The sequence below is a fragment of the Meleagris gallopavo genome, chromosome 11 (genome assembly GCF_905368555.1).
Source record: "Meleagris gallopavo chromosome 11, MGAL_WU_HG_1.1, whole genome shotgun sequence".
NCBI lineage: Eukaryota > Metazoa > Chordata > Aves > Galliformes > Phasianidae > Meleagris > Meleagris gallopavo.
The window spans coordinates 13,100,707-13,122,350 of record NC_139414.1 but is presented as its reverse complement, the minus strand read 5'-3'; the positions used below and the strand labels follow the sequence as shown (position 1 = coordinate 13,122,350).

At 41.0% G+C, this 21,644-nt stretch overlaps 1 protein-coding gene across 9 annotated transcripts in view; it reads left to right on the top strand.

Annotated features, from left to right (window-relative positions):
- Positions 1–21,644, top strand: part of OSTN (osteocrin) — a 92,571-nt gene that overhangs the window by 66,797 nt on the left and 4,130 nt on the right. For 8 of the 9 annotated variants that reach the window (XM_085232433.1, XM_019619029.3, XM_085232431.1 and 5 more), the window contains one exon: positions 20,324–20,422. In XM_085232433.1, coding sequence (XP_085088559.1) covers positions 20,324–20,422 — 99 coding nt within the window. Of the gene's footprint in view, positions 1–13,371; positions 13,506–20,323; positions 20,423–21,644 lie in introns of those variants that run through there. The other variant, XM_010716735.4, reaches the window with a different exon arrangement.

Genomic DNA, 21,644 nt, shown 5'->3' with positions numbered 1-21,644 from the left:
TTGGAATTTGCAGAGGGCTCCCTGTAAGACAGGATCCCACCCTGACATGTGGGTCAGCTCCAGTCCGGGTTATTGGCCAAATTCTCAGCTGCCGGAAAGTTGAGTTGATTCAAAGTCATTGTGAAAATCCTCATGGCTCTGTGCAGTGATTTATTTCCACTTGATGTCAGGATATTTGTGCTCACTTGCCCCGCTGGAAACTTGCTTAAGCTAATGGAGTACGGAGGTGTTTCCTTTGATCTCAGCTGGTCTCAGAGCGCTCCAGTTCTCCTGGATCACAACTTCGTTTAGGTTGCACCAAACTAAATGCTACTGAGGACAGAGAAGCTGTCACAACATTTTAATACTGTGAGATAATTACTTATTTTTCTAGTTTATCCACACGTCTGTGCTAATGTTTTCTTGTGTATCCTTTACCCTGCCTCAGCACAGCGGGCTAATATTTCCTTACCACATCCTCCTCTGAAGTCAGTCTGAGTGCCAGCAGGGCTGGCAGTGGTGCCCAGGATACCCTTGCTGACTATCCCCCAGTTGTATTTTTGAGCTAATATCAGTGGTAAAGCTTTCATGTGGTGAAAGTCAGCACGAGCCAACAAAGTCAGCAGTTCTGGGTCAGTGACAGGGAGATGAGTGTCATGGGCTAAAGCCACAGTGCAAAAGGTTTTTGCCTGGGTGTTAAGGGATGTGTTCTTGACAGACACCAGGCGAGGTTTACCATCTGGACAACATCTCCTGTATCTGTGGGTGTTTTCTGTTCCATTATTCTCGTTAAGCCATACACCTCCCTCATCTGGAATATCTCCATTGATTTCAGTGAGTTTCTCTGGATTTTCACCAGCACTAGAGAGCATTTAGTTTGTTGCTTGTAATGCTGATGCTGCCTCTTCCCTTCAAGGACTGTGGCAAATGGACCAAATACAAAGTTGAGGTCCACAAGAATATCCTCCGTTGGTAATTTTGGGGATGGATTTTGAGGTCCTAATTATTATCTGTGCAAATCAGACCTAATCAGGATGTAAGCCGTCCAGGAAATGTGTCGTAAAATGGGTATGCAAAATTAATATGAATTCCATTTCACTGGGGCTAAGGGGAAGTATGGATGGCAAGAAGAAAGAAGGATAATGCAGAGTACGGGTGTAAGGATATAGCTGTTTGAAAAAAAAAAAAAAAAAAAAAAAAAAGGAAAAGAACGCAACCCTGCAGACATTAATGTTATCTGTGGATCTTGCTGGCAGTGTTCTGGTGAATCAGTTGTTGCTACTACAACCATCTGTAGAATGCAAAAAGGATGAATCAGAGCTCGTGATTTCCAAAAAAGCAGTTAGGACAATTCCCTTCATTCCTGGCTCTTTGGAGATCAGTACCTAAAGCAGTTCTTGTCATCTGTGGGAAGGGAAGGAGCAAGTGACCTGCACCTTGTCCCCTGGGAACTCTTATAGGCAGAATGCTTTTTGTGTGCTCCAGAAAGCTGTTGTCACTGCCTGGGTGCCACCACACCAGGTGGCTTTTCCCAGGAACATGCATCTATCTTGCCAGTGCTGTAACCCATGTCAGCCACTTAGACAGTTAATGTCCATCCTTCTGCTGCACTGATGCTGTACATTGCTGGGCAAACAGTGTTCCTTCTGCCCTTCCTCTGGGAAGTGTGTGCTCTTCTACTGCAATGGGAGGGGAAGGGAATGTGTTAATGGTCTGTATGTAGAAGGGTGACTTTTCCTGGCAGCACTTTTAGCTTTGCTTCCAGAATGTGTACAGTTATCATTTATGCTCCTTTAAATTCTTTCCTTTTCTCAGAAGAGGTTGGTGCATAGAAAGAGAATTTGGATTATCAGGCTGCTGGCACCAGCCTGCATTTTCCATTGTATATGCTTGGAATACAGTTTGGTATTGTGCCTCTCTTGATTTGTTTACCTTTTCCCTTCCCCTCTTCCTGCTCCCCACAGTAAGTTGTTGGATTCCTCTTTTAATGATAAATATTTTAAAATGAAGCAAGGCATTAAGTCATTTTTACAATTTCTTTGAAAACATTAGAATTGAACATTTAATCTCCTGACACATGAAGAGCCCAGGGAAATGGCCAAGAGCAAGACATATCTCTGATCCCCAGAGATCCACCACATCTGGGTCATTACTACTAGAAGAAAAGATTTGAAAATGTCAGATCTGATCCTTCTTGATCCAGGAGCACAAGGACCATGATACTGATGGAGAAGACGGTGTTTGCTGTTCAGGTTTTCTGTACGCTTCTAAACAGAATGGGGCTCAAACAGAAGAGGACAGGAGATCTCTGGATTAATCTGGGTTGTAGAGCTGTTAGTATAGTGAAAAAGGCCACGTTGGTTTCTGGAAGATTGGCCTGGTGAGTTCTGTCCATGCAAGTCTGTCTGACATAAAGTGTAATGTATTGCTGCTGGCAGCTGCTAGCGGAGTGGAGAGAAAGTGTGCTCCCTGCACACCCAGCTGAGCCCAGGGCTTGAGACTGGGGAGGCAGAGGATAAACTTTCCTATGCTATGACCACGGACGCCTGTGATAGGATGATGTATAGTTGTGGTTCCTAGGAACCAATCCTGTTTCAGAGCAAGCTATGGAGATAATACTGCTGATACTGCTGTTTGGCTCTAGAAGAGATGTTAATGTAAAATAGAGTAATTTAGAAGTGACTGTCTTTCCCCAGCTAGCTGTCATGGTAGTGAAAACCACATAGCAGAGCTAGTCCCTGAGCCAAGGTTATATACAAAACACTTTTAATTCATCGAAACCAGTTTGTATATATTTGGATTATTTGGGTGTAACAAAAGTCACTTTACAAATCATTGTCTGCTATAGGAATGGGAATTGTCATAGACTCAGAGTATAAAAGCACGATATGTTTTTTTTTTTTTTCAGTGTATCAAGTCATGTGACAAATTAGAGGGATACCAAATAACATAATTTCAACACAGTCAAACAGTTCGTGCTCCGCTTGCATGGTGATTATGCTCTCAGTTTACACGGATCTTTGCACTCCTGTGGTGCTTTAATAACATCACTTTAAAACCCTGACATTTTGGTAACACGAGGAGTGGTGAACACTCACCGCACCTCCAGTCATCAGTCACTGTCAGCTCCAGGCTGAGGTTTCTCTGCTTTCTAACTAAGTATGCTGAGCCTGAACTCCTTTTCTAGCACTGAGGATTTGACAGAGCCCCCCCAGAAACAACCCAGGAAATATCTGGTTGGTGTGCCCGGCTGTCTGAAGCCCCAGAACCTGTGCAAATATCACACTGTTCATTAACCCTGGCTGTACCCCAGGGTAATGCAGATTACGTTGCATTATTTGTATAGTAGTAGAACAAGGGACCTGCTGGAGATGGAGGGGAGTGAAAAAGATATAACTGAATAAGAAGACAGCCATTGGTTTGCAAAACTTACAGCATCAGGTAGAAGAAGGGATGAAAGAAGGACAGGGATAAAATGCTTCACTTCATGGTTTTGTGTGATAAGTGCCTCAGGAGGGTCTGATTTTTCACTCCATTCACTCAAGGAAGCCAGGCTTTGATTTTGGTCATACTTGTGAGCACAGATAGCTCCACTGACTACAGCATAATGCCAGCACTCTGTTATCAGGGCTTTTGACTCCAGAGTAGTTACCTGACTGCATAGAAACTAATCCTGTGTATGGGAGGGGAAGATGGGGACTGGCTGGCAGCTGACTGTATTTTCCACTTATTGACTCTCTGCTTGATCCACTGACAACCAAATTTATCTCTCAGTGAAGTGGTCACTCCCTGCTCCTGACAGCATTGGGTGTCTCCAAGCATTTTGGAGGAGCGGGGCTTACATCAGTAGCATTACTATGCACTCAGCAATGTCTGTGTGCAAGCAGTGCCATATAGCTCAGCAGCCAGGCATCCCCATGGAGCTGTGGAGCCATGGCATCACATGCAGGGGCATGGTTTTTTCCCTGTTGGATGAGTAGAGCTGAGAGTGTACACTCTGTTCTTTTTCAGTGGCAACCTTAGCAGCCCACTTATTCTTTGTGCTTAGAATTCTCCTTGTTTTAATTATGGTATGCAAGGCCCTGAAAACCTCACTATATCTTTTTTTTTTTTCCCCAGTGACACTGGGCTTTGCTGTGGCAAGGCTGTGCCACAGGCAGTACAGATGCTTCAGGCCCATGAGAGATCTGCTTGTGACTCAGCGCCTAAATTACTTTGCCAATGATGCATGTGATACGATGCAGTCATAGAATCTAGTCACAACGTCTAGTTGTGTGCTTGGTGGCAACGTGCTTGATTTGGGACTGCAATATTGAGCTCAGAGTGCTTAGTCAGTATTATCTGCTCCGTTTCATTCCTCTGGTTGGTTGGTTTTAAATATATTTTGGATGCCTAATAATTCCAATAAGAAATTTCGAAAAGAACATCAGAAAAGCCATCCACAGTATTTAAATCACTATGTTAATGCAACTGAGCTCATGTGGCTAAGAGATTGCAAATCACTTTCAGATGCTGTCAGTGGCTTTTTCAGTGCTTGTCCATGTCCTCCCGTGACCATTGCTTGGAGAGTCATGTACACACTCGAAGGATTTGCTTTGAGCGGAGGGCTCAAATATCAAAGTGGAAAAAAAGCATTCAAACCTAAAAGCTGACCATAAAGCCCAGCACATCATTTTCAGAAGCAGAACATTATTGTTACTCTGCTGACAAACTTCTTTTGAGGGCAGCAGCACGGTCCAGCACCATTTGAGATTCGTCTTGAAGCCGCACGTAACCAAAATAAATATATGGTTACATAAGAAACTATGTTACGTTCTTGCTCTTGGGTTCCAAGTCTAATTGTAAAGTAAGCACGACTTCAGTATGCTTGCACTTACAGAGCTAAAGGGCCAACCCCCTCCCACGTGCAAGCCAGTCGATTCACACCTGGGATGGAGCAGCTGCCCAGGCGGTGGGGAGGCGGTTTTGTCCCTTCTGCTAAGGACGACGTGTGAGAGGTGAGGGTCTCTGTGGGATGGACATGAGGAGGACAGGTAGAGAGAGGCACTGAGCTCAGTGCTCCAGGGAAACACTGCTTTTCAAAGAGAGCAGTGTGTGGTTTTTGGGGCATAGACCAGCTTGGTGTGAGTAACCGAAGCATGTGCGAATCAATAATGATTTATATAGCTTCATTAGTATGCCAGCAGCAATACCTGTAGTAATAGTGGCTTAATGCTGTGCAGGCTACAAGCCTGCTTTCAGCTCTGTATGCCTAGGGGAAGAATTATGTTGAGGAGCTGTGACAAACCTGTGCTTTTAGAGCTAGGCTTTGAAATTTGGCAGGGGATAATTGTACTTTTTTGCCCCTGAAGGTGTAGTGAAAATATATGAATCACTCCTTACTCCCAAGGATCTTGGACACCAGAACTTTACATGGGAGAGAAAAACTCACAAAGGGATTTAGTTTGCTTCAGAGCTGAGATACTCATGAAAATTCTCATGGAAGACAAACGTAGGCCTGCAGAGGCAAAGGATCTGGCTGTGTGGCTGACGCAGTGCAGGGAAGGATGGAGAAGCACGCAGCAGGAATAAGCAGGCAGTTTTAGGACCCTGAGTTTTCTGAAGTTGGCAATCCCTCTGCTTTAATCAGGCACAAATTGTTCAGTTCCATGCGGAAGGGAGTGGATAATGTTTACTGTCCTGTACTCTGTATGAGAATAAAATAAGTTCTTCCTCTTCTTGGCTGGGCTGGAGTATAGCAGCACAGAGGGAAAAGGGTGATAAGATCCAAGGGCATTTTCGTTGTCATTATGTTCTGAAGAGGGCTTTACAGCCCCTGGCTATAGGATACTATATACTGCTCAGTATTCTGTCTCAGTTTGTAGACATTAAGAGTACATAACAGAATAATATATATGTGTGTGTGTGTGTGTGTGTGTGTGTGTGTGTGTGTGTGTGTGTAAGCTCCTAAAGAAAGATCGTAACAGTACAGAAAATAATTAAAGTATGCAAAGCACCTAGGCAGGATAGTGACTGCTATAAGGCCCCTTGTAGAAATGAATGCTGTCAAGATGAAAGGCCATACATTTACAAAGGATGGTAAGATAGTTACCTATGAAGAACAAATAAAAGTGGTAGCTGCTTCAGATAAGAACAGTTTGGGAAAGAAAAAAAAAAAGGCAAAGTATCATCAATGCTGTCTTAAACCTGTGGACAAGTCTCAGAAAGCTTAATCTAAGGACATCTAATCAAGGCAAAAGTGAAGGTGACAACAGTCCTGTGCACCAACACGGTCTGAGGGCTGACTTTCTGAAAAGCAGCTTTTAAAAAGGATCTGAGGGCTGTGGTGAATAAGTTGACTGTGAGCCAGCAGTAGTCTTGCAGCAAAGGAGCCCAGAATGCTAGAGCATGCACAGGTCTGAAGTGTTGTGTTCCCCCATATGAGGGGATGTGAGCATACTGGAAGGACCACAGAGATAATTATGGGCTTGGACGATCTGGTAGATCGTAAGGGTAGAAAGAGGGTAGAGGGTAAGAAAACTGGGAGTGTATAGCAAGGGTGATCTTACCAATGCATATAAACACCTGATGGGGGAGTATGGAAGACAGTGCCAGACTCTTTTCAGTGGTACTCAGCAAACATACAGAAGACAACAGGCACAAACTAGATGAATATAGGAAATTACACTTTAAAATAAGTAGGTTTTTTTGTTTTCTTTTTTACTGCAGTGTTGGTTGAACAGCGAATCCTCTTCTGAATAAACATAATAGAATAAACTCTCCTGAATGGCAGAGCAATGATCGCAGTGAAATGGTTACTGTGATCCTAGACATCTGTTCTTTATTGGTTAAACATTGCCAACAGCAATATATGTTCAGGTATGGGACTTCACATGCACAGATGGTCTGTGCATGTGTGGATACCTGGAGAATCCCTACGCAGGGAGGCAAGCCAGAGCTTTTGGCCAGCCTGCCAGAAAAAAAAAAAAAAAAGAAAAAAAAAAATTGCTGAATTCCACCTAGACAGAATTTCCAGCTGGGAAAAAAGGAAAAAAAAAAAAAAAAAAAAAAAAAAAAAAAAAGAGAGAGAGAGAGAGGATGTGTCTGGGAAAACCTGGACATGAGCTATTATGAGCTATTTGTGCCTCCAGGATCTTGTGCTCTGCACAGAGCAGTTGCTCCTTGAATAAATACTCAGCTACTCAAACAACATCTTCACACCCCAGAAACAGTGTATTCATCACTCAGTTACAATGGTGGGTTACTTGTTACTTACTGCTCTTCGTATTTTTCCCTTTAAAACTCTGACAATTTCAGACAAGGGAAAGAAAGGAGAGTGCCTAGTTGTGTTTATGTATAAAGATTTGCTGCTTTTGTGAAGTCAGTTCAGATGTGCTACTGGTTTACTTTATGCACATTGCTAGAGAAAAATAAACTATAATGAGGATCTGGTCTGGGATTTATTTTCACTGCTTTTTATGACATCTATGGCATATAGCTGTCTATGTGTTTCACTGCTACCCACAGAGCCATGACAAACACTTTAATGCAGTATGCTGCAAGTTGGGTGACCTCCCAGGCAAGAGAGGGCAGGAATAATCGAGGAGCTGATGATCGGCACTCAGTAATTTGTTCCTGTAATGGTACGTGGATCTACCCTAATCAGCAACTATCTTCCTCCATACAGAAGTGCTTGGTCCCTCGCTCACAGCAAACCCAACTAGCAGTAACCAGAACTGCAGCTACCTCTAGAGGGCGGTGATTGACTGATTAATGTTTGTGCTGTAATTGAAAATGATGACTGGCTTATCCTGGATTAATCCAGTTGTGATGCTGCAGCCGTTTAGCAAATTACAGCTTTACCGCAGAAAGCTGCAGTCGGTCTAACAAAAAAAATGTCTCTGTCCAGTTGAAATGATAGAGGAAATGCAGCCAAGAAGTATAGCAGAGTTTGGCCAGAACATTAGGATGGATTTACAAACTGTCGTGAGATCTTTAATTATCAGTAATACCAGAAGCTTTCATTTCTAGAACAGCATTTGCTCGTGAGGTTCCTTGCAGGAACCAAACCATAAGGACATTTAAACCAGAGTAAAATAGGGAAGGAAATAAAATCAGTCCTCAATTGCTCTGAACTTCTAGGATCACGTTAATAGCTTGTTTTGGTTAGCCTCCAGCACAGAATGGTCCCACTGTGCAAGATGTACCAGCAATGAGAGCACAGTACCTTATTAACATCATTTGGCACCAGCTGCTTCTCGGGAGAAGCAGGTGCCCAGCCCCAGCTTTGGCATGGCTGCATCATCTTCTACCTGCACACCAGGTAAGAAATGACTGTTCACATTTCCTGCAGCATCCTGTTGCAAGCAGTCCTCGTGTGGCCTTGTCCAGTTCCAGACTGCTCTTTATGTTTGAAGAACATCGCTCACCTTCCCCTTTTCCAACTAAGACCATCATCATTTTGCTACTTAGCTACTTTCTCTAATTCTTCTGTATCCTTTCTCCTCCATCTTATTTCTCAGCCCTGGACAGAAAATTCTTAAGAGTTGTGTAAAAAGAAGTGTGAAGTCAGGACAGAATTCAAGACAGATGTATTTTTTTCTTCTTATGAGCATATCTTTGAATTTAACCTGCTGCTGTGCATTGCCAGGTTTGTAATTAGCTCTGAGCTGAAGTACGTGCCCTGGAGCCAGGATGCATACTTCCAGTGCACCATGCCACAGGGTTCATGGGTCAAAGGGTTTATTTCAGTGACAAATGACATCAGCATGCACATCATCAGAACCACTTGTTTTCCCTCTTCCTTAGTGCAGAAAGATGGGCTGCTTTCTGCGTGCCATCTTTATATTTAGCATTGACTCCACGCACCATGGCTACAGGGAGTGGAAACTCAATCTACTGACTTCCATTTCTATCTTGCCAGTTTGAATTAGTGCCAGGCTGGTGATGGCTCAGAGAGTTTACCACTTGTGTAATAGTTTGAGGCCTCTTTGCATGGCTTTGTTGTCCTGTGGACCACTTTGTCCATAGCAAAAAAGGCCTCATCACTCTTCCTAACCATCTTGGGCCATGAGACAGTGGCATATGCACGAAAGATAAAATGCATTTTTCATTTCCAAATGCAACATTCTGCATCGTACCATGACTGTTACAAAAGAAGCATGCATTCCAATTAGCTGTCCTTGTTTGGGATTTTTGCTTCATTTTGCCAGTACTTTTTATGGATGCTTAGTTGTCATGACCCAGAGCCTGTCACAAGCACTTAATTCTAGCACAAAGAACCTCTTAAAAGTATATGCAGAGACTGCTTGTAGGAAGTCTAGCATTCCTGAAAATGTGACTGGCTTGATTTTTATACACTACCTTCGCTTTGTGGGTTTTACTTCTCAAAACCCATTAGCTGCAAGGATTCAGCTTAAAAGGAAGTGACAAAACAAAAGCTACTTGGATAGCTTACAAATTGCAGAATAGCTGTTTTAGGATAGTTTTTCCTTCTGAAGAAACATACCTTTAATTGGAAAGCATGAATGTACATTGTTAATGTAGATTCTCTTTCCCATAGTTCTATTTTGATGAATCATCTGCTCTCAGGCTCTGGATATCTACATGAAAGCAGGTGGGAATCATCTTGCCTTCTGAAAATTCCTCTTATTTATTAACTGAGAATATGTCATAGGTATTTTAGAATGTTTCTCCTTCTCTCATCAAGCTATGAACAACAAAAGTGATCTTGGATATTCTCCCCAACCAGAAATGCTGGGTGTTTGGTTAATCCCATAGAATGTTATTCAACTTTAAGACTGGTCAGAATTCAGCCAATTTTATCAGAATTGTTTGTTTCAGGAAATAAAAATAGACTGAAGACATCAAAAATAGGAATATCTCAGTTGTTTAAAGGGAGCCACATGAATCAGTACTGGCTGAGCACCTAGCTTGTAAAGATCAGTTCTAAGGAAAAGCACTTGTAGTTTTCATTGGAAAAGAAAAGGAATATTTGATTATTTCTTAGGTTTTTGGGACAAACTTGTCAAAACTGGATAAAAAAATCCATTTTTCTAACTTCATTGTTGTTCATATTTCCCAGACTAAAACCAGAGTTATATTTCTAGTACAAGACTGTACTTCTAATAACAAATGCATCATTCCCTGAAATAGTCTGAACAATCCATGTAGCGAGTCCCATGCTTTTGCTTCATGGAAATTCAATAAAAAATTAGTAAGGATAAATCTGTTGCTTTGGCCATAACACCTTCTAGATCCAGCACTATTTGTGTTGATCTATAAATGACAGATATGTGACCTTATGAGAGTAACCTGTGACCAATGAGAGGATGATGTGACTTGGAGAGGCTGGAGGGTAGGGTGCCAGTAAGACTCTAAGAGCACTTCTGCAACTTAGACCAGCATGGTCTAACATTACTGGCACATGTTTTAGTGGGAGAAGGAAAAGTTTAAAAGTGCAATACAGCAAAGCCAGCAAGCATATGTCACCATATTTGCATATCATTCCTAAAGCTTTAAAGAGAAGGACTGACAAACCCAAATATAGTTTCCATTGGCAAGGCTGATGAAAGCAAGGGCAAGGTTGCACAACACTTATATAAGTGAACCTTACTAACGCCAGTTCCTGAGTTAAATAAGATCTTGTCTACTGAAGGAACTAGGAAATTTTTGAGTCTTTTCAGTCGATTTGCCTTCCCTCCTCCAATTTATTTTTATTTTCTTCATAGAGAAAATCTCATTTCGTTTGTTCACTTGAATTTAAGATCATAAAATTCCTACCAAACTCCTGGTTGTCCTAACTTAGCTAAGTGTGTTGGAAGTATAATTAAACCTCAGCAGAGTTGAGGACATCTGTTCCTTGGGCACTCTGCCAGCTAAGTAACCACCATACACATTTTTCATTATCTGGGAAGCTTCTTTATCAGCTTTCTCCAGAAGGTGTCAAAAAGATATCTGTAAGTTGTTGCTAAATTGAAGTCACTTGTGACTTGATGACTGTTAACGCTCTATACTTTCTTTTTCCCCCTAGAAAAAAAGAACAAATGGCCTGTTCTGGTAGCGTGTCCTATTCTGAGGTCATCAGCAGCCCATGAAGATGGCTGATTCCTCACATCTGAGTCTCTTTCACCTCCTGGTCAGAGCTGGTGATAGTTATGTGTATCAGCATCCATTTCAGAAATCTTGTAGACTATGTGCTTTTGTAGGAAGAAAGGAGCGATCAGTTCATGTTGAATTAGAGAGTGTATATCTCGTACCAAAAAGGTAGTTCCATGTAGTAAAAAAGTAACTGGAGCTTTGTTACCAGATTATCAATCAGCAGAGAGCCTGAAAGAAAATTTTAATACCCTATCTTGGACATCTCATCCTCTTGGAGTCAAAACAACTGGCAACATGGCTGCATTTCTCCTCCTGCTCTTTCCTGAGCCCAGCATCCTCCTGTCTTGTGAGGCACTGAGCCTCAGCCATCCTCCAGGTTTCCCGTGAGCAACCTGATCTAAAATCAGATCTGGAGGTTGGTGGCTCTGCCTGTGGCAGGGGGTTTGGAACTTGATGATCCTTGGGGTCCCTTCTCACCCAAGCCATTCTATAATTCTATGATTTGTTGTGAAATACTGAAATGCATAAGTTGCAGGCATTCAATGGTCTGTTCTCAGTTTACTCATGTTGGCACAGCCTGTGTCTCTTATCAGCCCTACCCATACTAAACAGAACAGAGCCCTGCAGAGACCTAACTTGAGATGGAACCTGTAAAATCTCCCTCAGAAGTAAATGCTGGCAAGTGCTGCCTTGTGTCTGTCCAACATGAGAAAGAGAAGAAAGAAGCTGAGAGGATAGGACTGCAGTTGCTGCTTGGCAAAACCTCACAGTCATATATAGCAAAATTACCCCATCAATCTAATAATAACTTGTTATTACACCATGGTTATCTTTTTCCTGAGATCCTGCCTATGTGTTTTATGCAGATCAATCAAGTACTGCCATGTTTTTAGGCTTCAAGCATCTCAGTGTAGGTAGCTGTATAAAACTGAGACAGGTCCAGTTCTTTCCCAGTGGCAGCGTTTTGGGCTGTTTCATCAGTTTGGTGTTTCGCTCTGTGCTTTTGATTCTGCTGCAGTTCTTGTAACCACAGGGACCCATTTAGACTTCTGTGGTGGCTGCTATTGTTTTGTTATATCCCACAGTGGAAAACAGTCCCAATCTACATGCTCCAGCATGGTGTGGATGCTCCTATGGCTATGCATATTTTGTAGCACTTGACTCGCCCATACTCAAAGATCTATGTGTTCTGAGAAATGCTGTAAAAAAAATTCCTTTGTCTTCTGGGGCTGTAATTTGTATTGTCTTTATGATCTAAACAAGACTCTCTTTCTGTGTTTACTTTTTCCTTTTTTTATCCTTTGATCCCTCAGTCAGAGTGCGGTGGAAACATTCTCTGCAGTGAAGAATCCTGATTTGGCACTTTATATCAGCTCTGCAAAATTCTGCTGCCATCTTTATCTGGAAGAATGAGCTGTGTTAAAAAAAAATTATAAAAAAAATAACCTTTTATCTTTTTCTAATCACTCCAATCAAGACAGATGATGAAATCAAAGGTGTAGCTCCCTGGCTGGTATTTTTTCCCACGTAATGCAAAGCAACATTTGAAATTTCCTTTTACACTCTGTTGGTTCTAGCAAGTGCTTTTGGAAAGTCAGAGTCAAACTATTTTAAAAGTACTATGTCTACCTATTGAGAGAATAAAGTCATTATGAACAAACTGCTAAGGAGTCTGAACAGGTTGGAATTGTAGTCCCCCAAATTAGTCCATAATTTCTATGTGCATTACTTAAGAAATGAGATAGACTCATTCCTAGTGTACAGGCAAAGAAGAAAATAAAAGGTCCTCTGCTGCTGCCAGGGGAAGATTCTTCCATAGCTCACACAACAGTGACTTCAATAACTGAAATAATGTGTCTGAAATACTTAAGTTCTCGTAAGTTGCTTTACAAAAGCACATTCCTTTTCTACTGCTTATCTCATTGGTCTGGTAAACACACCACTTAATTTCTTCCTAAACTAGATACTCTTTCTGTAAAGTTATTTCTGTCGTGCCCAGGGAATACAGTTAAAATATATATATATTTAAAGTCATTAGGTTTCTCTACTGCAGTTTGTAGAAAGGAGAGGTTAGAGGAATGGTGATGCTGCGGAAAATATTGCCACTTTCATGGCTGTCTCATACTCTGAAAGAAGGAAAAAAAAACAACTATACACAACAAAAGTCGAGACCTTTAATTATAACCTAATCATCTTCATCAGAGCAATAAATATAACAAATGTGAGACAAGTATGTGTGTGAGAGTGCAAGACAGAGAAAGGTTTAGGGCAAGGATCAGTGGAAAATCTTTAGAAATGATGTAAGAGAAAGCAAAGGCAGGGATTGGAGTTTGTAGCCTACAGCAGAGACTATAAAAACTCTGAAAGAAAGCTGAACATTAGGGATAAGTTAGGGAGAAGAACATAGCAGGACCATTAAGGTTGGGATTGCTTGTATCCAATGCAAGGTAAGATGAGTGAGGACAGAGAGGTTTGCGATATTTTCTGTGTCTCTGTGCTCTGTTTACTTCTCTACTTTCTTCCTTTCTATGCTTTCTTCTTTTTACTTTTTCTCCTATTTTTTCATACTAACAGGCATGCACAAAGTACACACATGCCCATGTCAGATGGGAAAAGTGCAGCTCCTTTTTCCAGTTTGAGATTAGGGTAACAAGATGCCTATCACCTAGTATTTTTGGTACTAGAACTGAACTAATAATATCCTGTGGAAACTTATTTCTTTCAGTTAATCAGCCAATATTTAAACAAGATGTGTCAGTGCGTTTTACAACACCGACTGGTTGCTTTCATGTTTTTGTCAGTGCTTCTGCAGCAAACTGCTGTCTGGTTTTATTGTTATGGATTTGTTTGTGTATGTTATTGTCAAATACATATTGCTTCTTAAAATATACTGAAAAGCTATGACAGAATAATTCCTTTGCATTAGTGTATATCATACACAGCAGATAAGTTAGCAGCATGCAGTGTGTTGCAAAATACAATGTATACAATTGATTTAGGGAAATATTTTTTCTTTAATTTATGAATCTGCCAAAAGGTTTTTGTTATGTCCCGTATGAGAGAAACGATCCAGATTCTGTCACATTTCTGCAGTAACAGAATAATCCTGCAAAAACATTCCTACACTAACAGAGTAGTTATCATTAGCCAGTGATCTGATTACTTCAGCTTCGTACCACTGTAAGTGAAGTCAGACTCTGATTCAGTGATAGTCATTGTAATTTCTCCATTCTGGGTTCAAAACTATTTCACCACTTCTTTTTGCCTCCCAGACTGGAGTCATGCAAGTAAATACTTGTGAATAATCTTTGGTTTAGATGTCCAGAGGCTACTGTGAAGTTCAGATCCCACTAATTTTTAAGCACAAACACGCTGCCTTTAGCTTTCCTTACTTGGCTTTTCAGTCTGGAATGACTGTCCTCATGGGGAGTGCAGAGCTGAAAGCTAAGGAACTGTGAGGACATTTTGTGCCCCTGCCCATTGATTCACTTAGGAAGCCAGCGACAGATTATTATGCTTACCTGTCTCTGCTCACCTGTATCCAAACTGCAGCTTTGCTTACTTTCCTTGTAAAACACTTCAAGCATCCTGAGGAGTAGAAGGCAAGCAAACAAACAAAATAACAGTGTAAATGATGGGAAAGCTGCAAAACCAGGTATTCTTTAGTATTTATGAATACCTACCATGCTGCTTTCAGCAGGCTGGGGCTTGGTTTTCACTTTTCAAATGTATGACAGGAGTACCTCTATGGGCTTTTAAGGTTTGAACCATATGAGAGTTGTAAGAACTCTCTTGATGGACCCTGCCAAAATTGCAAGTGGTTGCAGCTTCCCTTTTCTTGTGGTCAACCCAAAGAAACAGATTAATCTCTAATTTCCCTTTGCAATTCATCTTCATCAAGTAATTGAATTTTCTTCTTCTTATGTTAATACCCTTGATGAGAACATTTAAAAGCTTTTATCCAGTAAATCAATGTCAGGGTTTGATTCCCTTGTTACCAAATTCCAATGCCATTCTTGTCTCTTAAGAGATTATCTCAAAGGCACATCTTGAAGGTTACTTTTACTGGCCTTGAAGGGTCTATGTCTTTGTATTGATAATATATTCTGATAATATACTCTTCATACCAGGTATAAAGAACTTCCATTTATCACTCCAATGCCGTTAGGAAAAAAATGTTTTTTCCAAAAGTAGAAAAACAACAATATATTTCTCAATTTTTATTGATACAGTGCTCATTTTTATTTTAAATGCTGGTAATGGCACTCCAACAACAAAGTTTTTAGTTCTCGTGCTAAAGATGAAGGAAGAAAACTAAATGTGAAGTTACTGGAAACATGAGGAAAAGTTGGTGAGTTCAGTCAGTAAATATATAAATGATTTAGGGCTGAGAGTTTGTTGGCAGTGAAGAATAATCTAATAATGTTTTGTTTTCCATTGTGCATACCAAGAATACTCACTCAACCATCTCACTTAGGAAAGGTGGAAATAGACTCTTCTCATTAACAGATATTTTCTTATAATTCACAGTGTCCTTCTTATCTGATAGTCTCTGGGCTCCTAGATGTGTTCTGTCATTCCTATTGTGCCTACTGCTTCCTGGTCTCCTACTTTTATGGTCTTGAAATGAGCTGGGAGTTTTTAATTGCTAAAATGTGCTGCTAGAAATGGAAATGTAGTCAGTTTTGTAAGATGTCCAACTTGTCTCCTTCCCACCCATTCCAAGGAAATTTGTCCCTGTTTATTCCATTGGGTTTCATTCTCTTTCTGCAAACAAGGAGATGAGGACCACAACTGACTTTTTCCACTAGTGTTTTTCCACCTGTGTCAGTTAAATTTCTCCCGACATCAGGGCAGTATTCATTTTGCAGCACAAGCATTTGGTCACTTTCCATACTCTGCGTGGAAACCAGGGTGCCACATCGTCAGCCTTTCTTCTTCTAAGTGGTGTGATTCATGTGCTGTCCCATACACTGAGCCTTCTGTGGGCAGGGACCCAACCTCCTCGGAAACTGTAAAGGCTGCAGAAAGAGCTGTTTATGTGAGCATCCACCAACAGCATCTGCTTCTCCCAGAAGAACAACTGTCAGTAGGTGCATCTGCATTTTTGATGGAAACTTCAGTAGAACGAAGGCTGGGATAACTTGTGATGGTATGAAAACTCTGGTAGTTTGGGCCCAACACTGCAAGTTGTACCATTAAGATGGAAGTAATTGTTAAAACGAAGGCTTTGAAAAATAATGACTGATCCCAAATGCCTTCTTGAGAAATCTTTATAGAATTTCATTTTCAAAAAGTGGAGCTTTCTTGTCCGCAAAATATTGTCAGACCAAATATTTTGTTTGGGGCACAGGTATACCCAAATACCTTCTAAGAATCACTAGTCTTAAACCTCTTGCACAAGTTCAGGAATTTTAAATTCTCTGTGTTCGCATCAGATGAAATCTGCCTGCAACTATTTATCTACGTAGTTGGGAAATTGAGAATAGAGGGAGATTTACATTGTAGAAGTTGACAAGTGTCTGTGCTATATATCTAATAAATCGTATAGAATTGCTTAAAAATCTAAACCTCCTCCAGGAAACACATTATTAATAACACGACGAGCCTGACTGACTGCCTACATTTCATTTTGCCAGAAAGTCCATGTCTCATGCCTCAGTGTCTTGCTTCAGTATCTTTTTAGAAAGCAGAATCTAAGAAGTGCTCTATATCTCATCTGTGGGATGAGAACAAAAACACCACTCTAACCTATCTTTGGACTCTGCTATTTTTCTGAGGGTGGGATATATTTTGATTTTTCTCACTTTTCTTTGATATTCACATGACTAGAAAATTATGCTTGAGATAAACACTGTCCCTTAGGAGTTTCTGGAAGCGCTAGGATTGCTGCTATGCACATATTTTTGGCTTTGTGGTAATGAAAATGCTCAGAGGATCCATCATACAGCTTTTAAAAGTAGGGCAAATTGTTTCAGCAGGAGCAGGCTTATTCTCAGAGCTTCACAGAGGCTATTAATAAGTTGTTTTTATGGCAAGATACTCGCCATCATGATTTTATTTATAAGGTAGGTTGCCATGAGATGTCTGGTCCGAGGCTGATGAGACCGGTCTTAAGACCTGATGATGATGGCACCTGCATAGCAATCACAGACCTTCACAGCTATTGGGTGGTGAAGGTTTCCCAGCACCATTCCAGTGCTCACCCAGGAGAATGACTACAGTTCTAATGAGTCCTACTGCCAGGAGTTCTCCTGTGCCCAGGGGACAGTTGGGGCTTGGCTCTGTGGGTATATACAGCACAAAGCCTCACATCTCCTGGGCTCAGCCACATCATGCTCCTTGCAAGAGCAAGGTCCTCATTTGCAGGTGAGCTTGGATGAGTCCCATGTTGAGTTGTGACAGCAAGCAGAGCATAGTCATCAATATATGGTGGCAGCTGAAGTGAAAGATTACAGTGCAAGGCATGATGTCTTGCCTCTGCTCTCTTGCTAACAAGCCAGCAAGAATAATAAAGCACTTGTGATTTATTCTTGCAGGGTAATCTCTGTAGTAATGTGAAATATGATAGTTCAAATGGGTAAGAACAATGACAGCTGTTATTGTTTTTGACAGGCAATGGGTTTGGAGCTTGGTGACAAATTGCACGCTGTCTGGGCTTTGTTCAACCCACTTATCTTCAGGATGTCATTTTATTTTTTATTTTTGGAGGGGGTGGTGTCTTTTTTTTTTTTTTTTTTTAAAGAAAAACATCTTTTAAGTCCTTTGGTTTGAGGTTGGAGACACAAAGTTTCTGTTTGGTAAAGAATTTTGCTTTTTTGTGATCTTGGAAAAAGGCTCTACACAGATTTCTTAAAAAAAAAAAAAGGTTTGAAGGTTTATCCTGCTTTGATAAGGTAAAATAATGTTCCCTCTTTTATCTTTAATTATATTTTAATTGGACCTGCAACAAAGATACTTATTTGTATAAGGAATTTGAGTTTTGACACATTTCAAGCTAAAGCATCGTTATCACTAAAGCACATAAATATGTCTGAATTTCAGACTTGCAATTACATTTAGTGAAGGTTAAACCCTATTTTATGTCAGATAACACCAGGCCAGACCCTGAAATACTGAAGACATAGAACAACACCCCAATCCCATGATGTATCTGTGCAAAACTGGTGGAAAAGTAATGGAAGAGAATGAGGCTGAATTGCTCCTTTTTCCTACTACGGTCACACTACTACATGGCAATCCAGCACGACTGGACTTTATTGGACTTAGTTTTGCTCCCTTTTAAACCAGTGATACTGCTTCTCAGCTACTGATTTCCATTGGAGCTAAAGCCAAGTTTCAAGTCCTTACAATTTCCTCTGCTTCTAATTTCACTGGCGTCGAGTTCTGACCAGTTAATCAAATGTCTTTTGTGTTGCAGGTGCCTTAATGTTTATTTTGATTAGTGTACTAGTTGCTATTTTTAGCTCTTTGGTCCTTGGGATGAATGAATACCAGCACAGACTTTAAACCATGATAAACATGTGTTTTTAACCTTGCCATTTATTTTTATGTCTCTGTATCCAAATAATCAGGATGTGGTTACCTGTGAAGGTAGTAGACTACTACTTAGAACTTCAATGCACACCCACGTACAAAAATATACATTGTAGAGGGCCAGAGCTTTAAAAACACCAAGCCAAACCCTTGTCTGGCTTTAATGGCTTTTCATATCAAACTGAAGGATGGTGTTACCACCTGGTTTGCTGCTTTGGCTTTGTCCTTTGATTCGAATAAGCTTAGTCTGCTCACTGGAGAGATTTGCTCCGTACAGATTAACCAGCTGCTTTCTTCCTGGCTACAACAACCCCTCATGAAGAATATAAAGAAGATATGTGTAATGGGCTAACTGGATAACAGAAGCACACACAAAATTTACTTTTCTTCTTAGAAAGAAAAACAAGCAAGAAACAGAGCTTTGAGAAAAAGCATAAATGTTATATCTTGTTAAAACTGGATTCCAAGCACTTTTGTAGCTTCTCTCTTTTGTAGTGTGGGAAAGAAGTAGAAAGCCAAATACTTTTCACCATGTGTTCTCTGAATGAGCTTATGAGAGATTTGCTAAGCAAATGATAAAACAAATGCTGTATATCATAGAAATGCATTCATACATCCTTTCTTTTCTTGCTTTTGCCAAGAGAAGGGTCAGCAAAGAGCAGTTGAAGCAGACTTGAATTCTTCTCTGGGGCTGAACCTGGTAACAAACTAATCAAATGCAAATTAGCAGGTACCTTTGGCTCTAGAGGCCTTAGCCTAGCTCTTACTAACATCAGCTGAAAGATTCCCACCTGGTCACATTAGAGGCATGTCAAGTTTTAAATGCTAGATCCAGTCAAGGACTGAAACAACATTAGCCTAAATCCACAGCTGAAGAAATGCCTGCATCTTCCTGATTCTGCCAAAATTTGAACCTTTTCACCTTACTTTGATGCTCTGCAGGCATCAAAATGCTGCTGGGGAGATCTGTGATTTCTGTAACAGCTTTAGGAAGCTGTCCTGAGTTTGGAGAGGCTCGTGGCCACCTCTGCTTACCAATTCACCTGGTTTTAACACAAGTTTGCATTCATTACTCCCTCCACTGCAAGGATGGCACAATTGTGCAGAAAGAAATTAAAAGCTTTTCAGGGTCCTGCAGTCAGCAGAAATCTGATTTTGTGTCCACCAATGAAGGATGCTCAGTGCTATCTGGTTACCGTTTTTTATGCAGTGGCCTTGTAAGGTGTAATATATTAACAACTATGGGAAAGATTTTTCCTTTCACTTCTTAAGGGTCTTTTGAGCAAGGTGTTCTCTTCTTGTCTTTTCACCGTCAATCTGTGTACATTTTCATGACTGTTTGCTACCTGCTCTCCCTCTCTGGGGATGTGGCTATGGAGCCGTTGTATGGGAACTGCTGAATCACGGCCTGAACTTCTGATTGATCAGCTGAGGTGAGCAGTGAGTCAGCCACGGAGCACAGGTGAAGGCAATTCACCTGTGCTGCAGGAAGGGATGGAACCTGGCTGCACCTCTCCTAGACCCATTTAAGTGCTGACTGCCAGTGGGGAAGGATCTCTTCTGGAGATCCCTCCTTTGGAGTTTTACAGCAAGCCCAGGACATAGGTAAGCATTCTATCTATTCTCTTTGGGTATAATAACCTGCTTAGCCAAACTCTCTGGTATATTTCATAATTATAACATCTGTGCATTCATCGATTATACAGCCATTAACTGTTCTCTGTTGCAGATGCTGCAGTTCCAGCTTGCTGTGGTCCATCTGGCCCTTGTCATCACCCTACTGCAGTGGCATACTAGCTCATTGCTCCTTGCAGAGGCAGCTCCAGAGGTAGGTCATTGTTTCTGCTCATTGTCACATAACACTCCTCTTCGTAGGTTGCTCCTGGCTGCTGTGTGTGCAAGACACTGTGATATCCAAACAGTACTGAAAGGGAAATGGTGTGTATTGATTCTACAAGGGACAAATCATGAGCAGGACAACTTCCCCAGTGAAAAGAGCAATGTAAATTGTATGGCTCTCAGAGGATGCACCAAATGAAACCTCGCCCTGATTCATGCAGACTCTCCTGAAACCATGCGTTTCCATGCACTAAAACATTTTCCAATGACTTCAGAGAGAGAACTCCCACCAGGGGAAGATAGTGGGAGGGGGGTAATAAGCTAACACTGAAAGTTTTCCCTTTTCTTAAAGGACAAATAATAACGTGAATTGAAGCCTCAAGGAGAGCTTTGATAGAACATTGCCTGCATAAAACTTAAAGGAAGCATGAGTCAGGAGAGAGAAGGGGCAGAGAAACTTGCCTAATTTGGCAAAGGAAAACAGTGGACACAATGGGAGAGCTCCTGTCTCTAGCTTCGTCTAGTAGGATATGCAGGGATTGCATCTGAAAATGCTTTTAGTCCACTCTCTTTTAAGTCACCTTGACCTAAAACAGATGTGGCAGCGAAGATGTTTGTGTAATGGTTGCATGTCATAAAAATCAAAGGTCTAAAAGTTTAACTGGAGTAGCACTGTTTGGCTGTATGGTGTTTTATAGGTCAGTTTTGGAGTTAGATGCATACTGACAAATACTTCTCTTCTGCCTTGCTCTCTGTCTTCAAGTGAGCAATGCTGGTTATAGAAAATAGGGCTTGGAGGAATCCATTCCCTGTACCAGCTGCTATTCTGATGCCACACAGACCTGATATCTCGTCTCTGTCAATGACAAATGTTTGTGAAGTGAGTATAAGAGCAGAACATCTTCAGAGACTTCCTGATCCAGATTCTGCACTGGATCAGGGCGTTCTTTTAGCTGCTGATGGAGCCAGAATGTCTTTGAAGCAGTTTAAAATCTTGCTATCTGTGACATCTTTTGACAATGCATTCCACTTCATTTTATGTTTAAAAAAGTAACTCCTCATATTTATTTTAAATGTAGTGAGTTCAGCTAAAGAAAGGGGAACTATTCTTGGTGGGTTTTTTGTTTTGTGCTTTTTCTTTGAAGAAATTGCTAATTTTACTAGTCCTTACTCGACTCTGCTGTTCTTAAGTTTTTCAACCCTCTATTTTA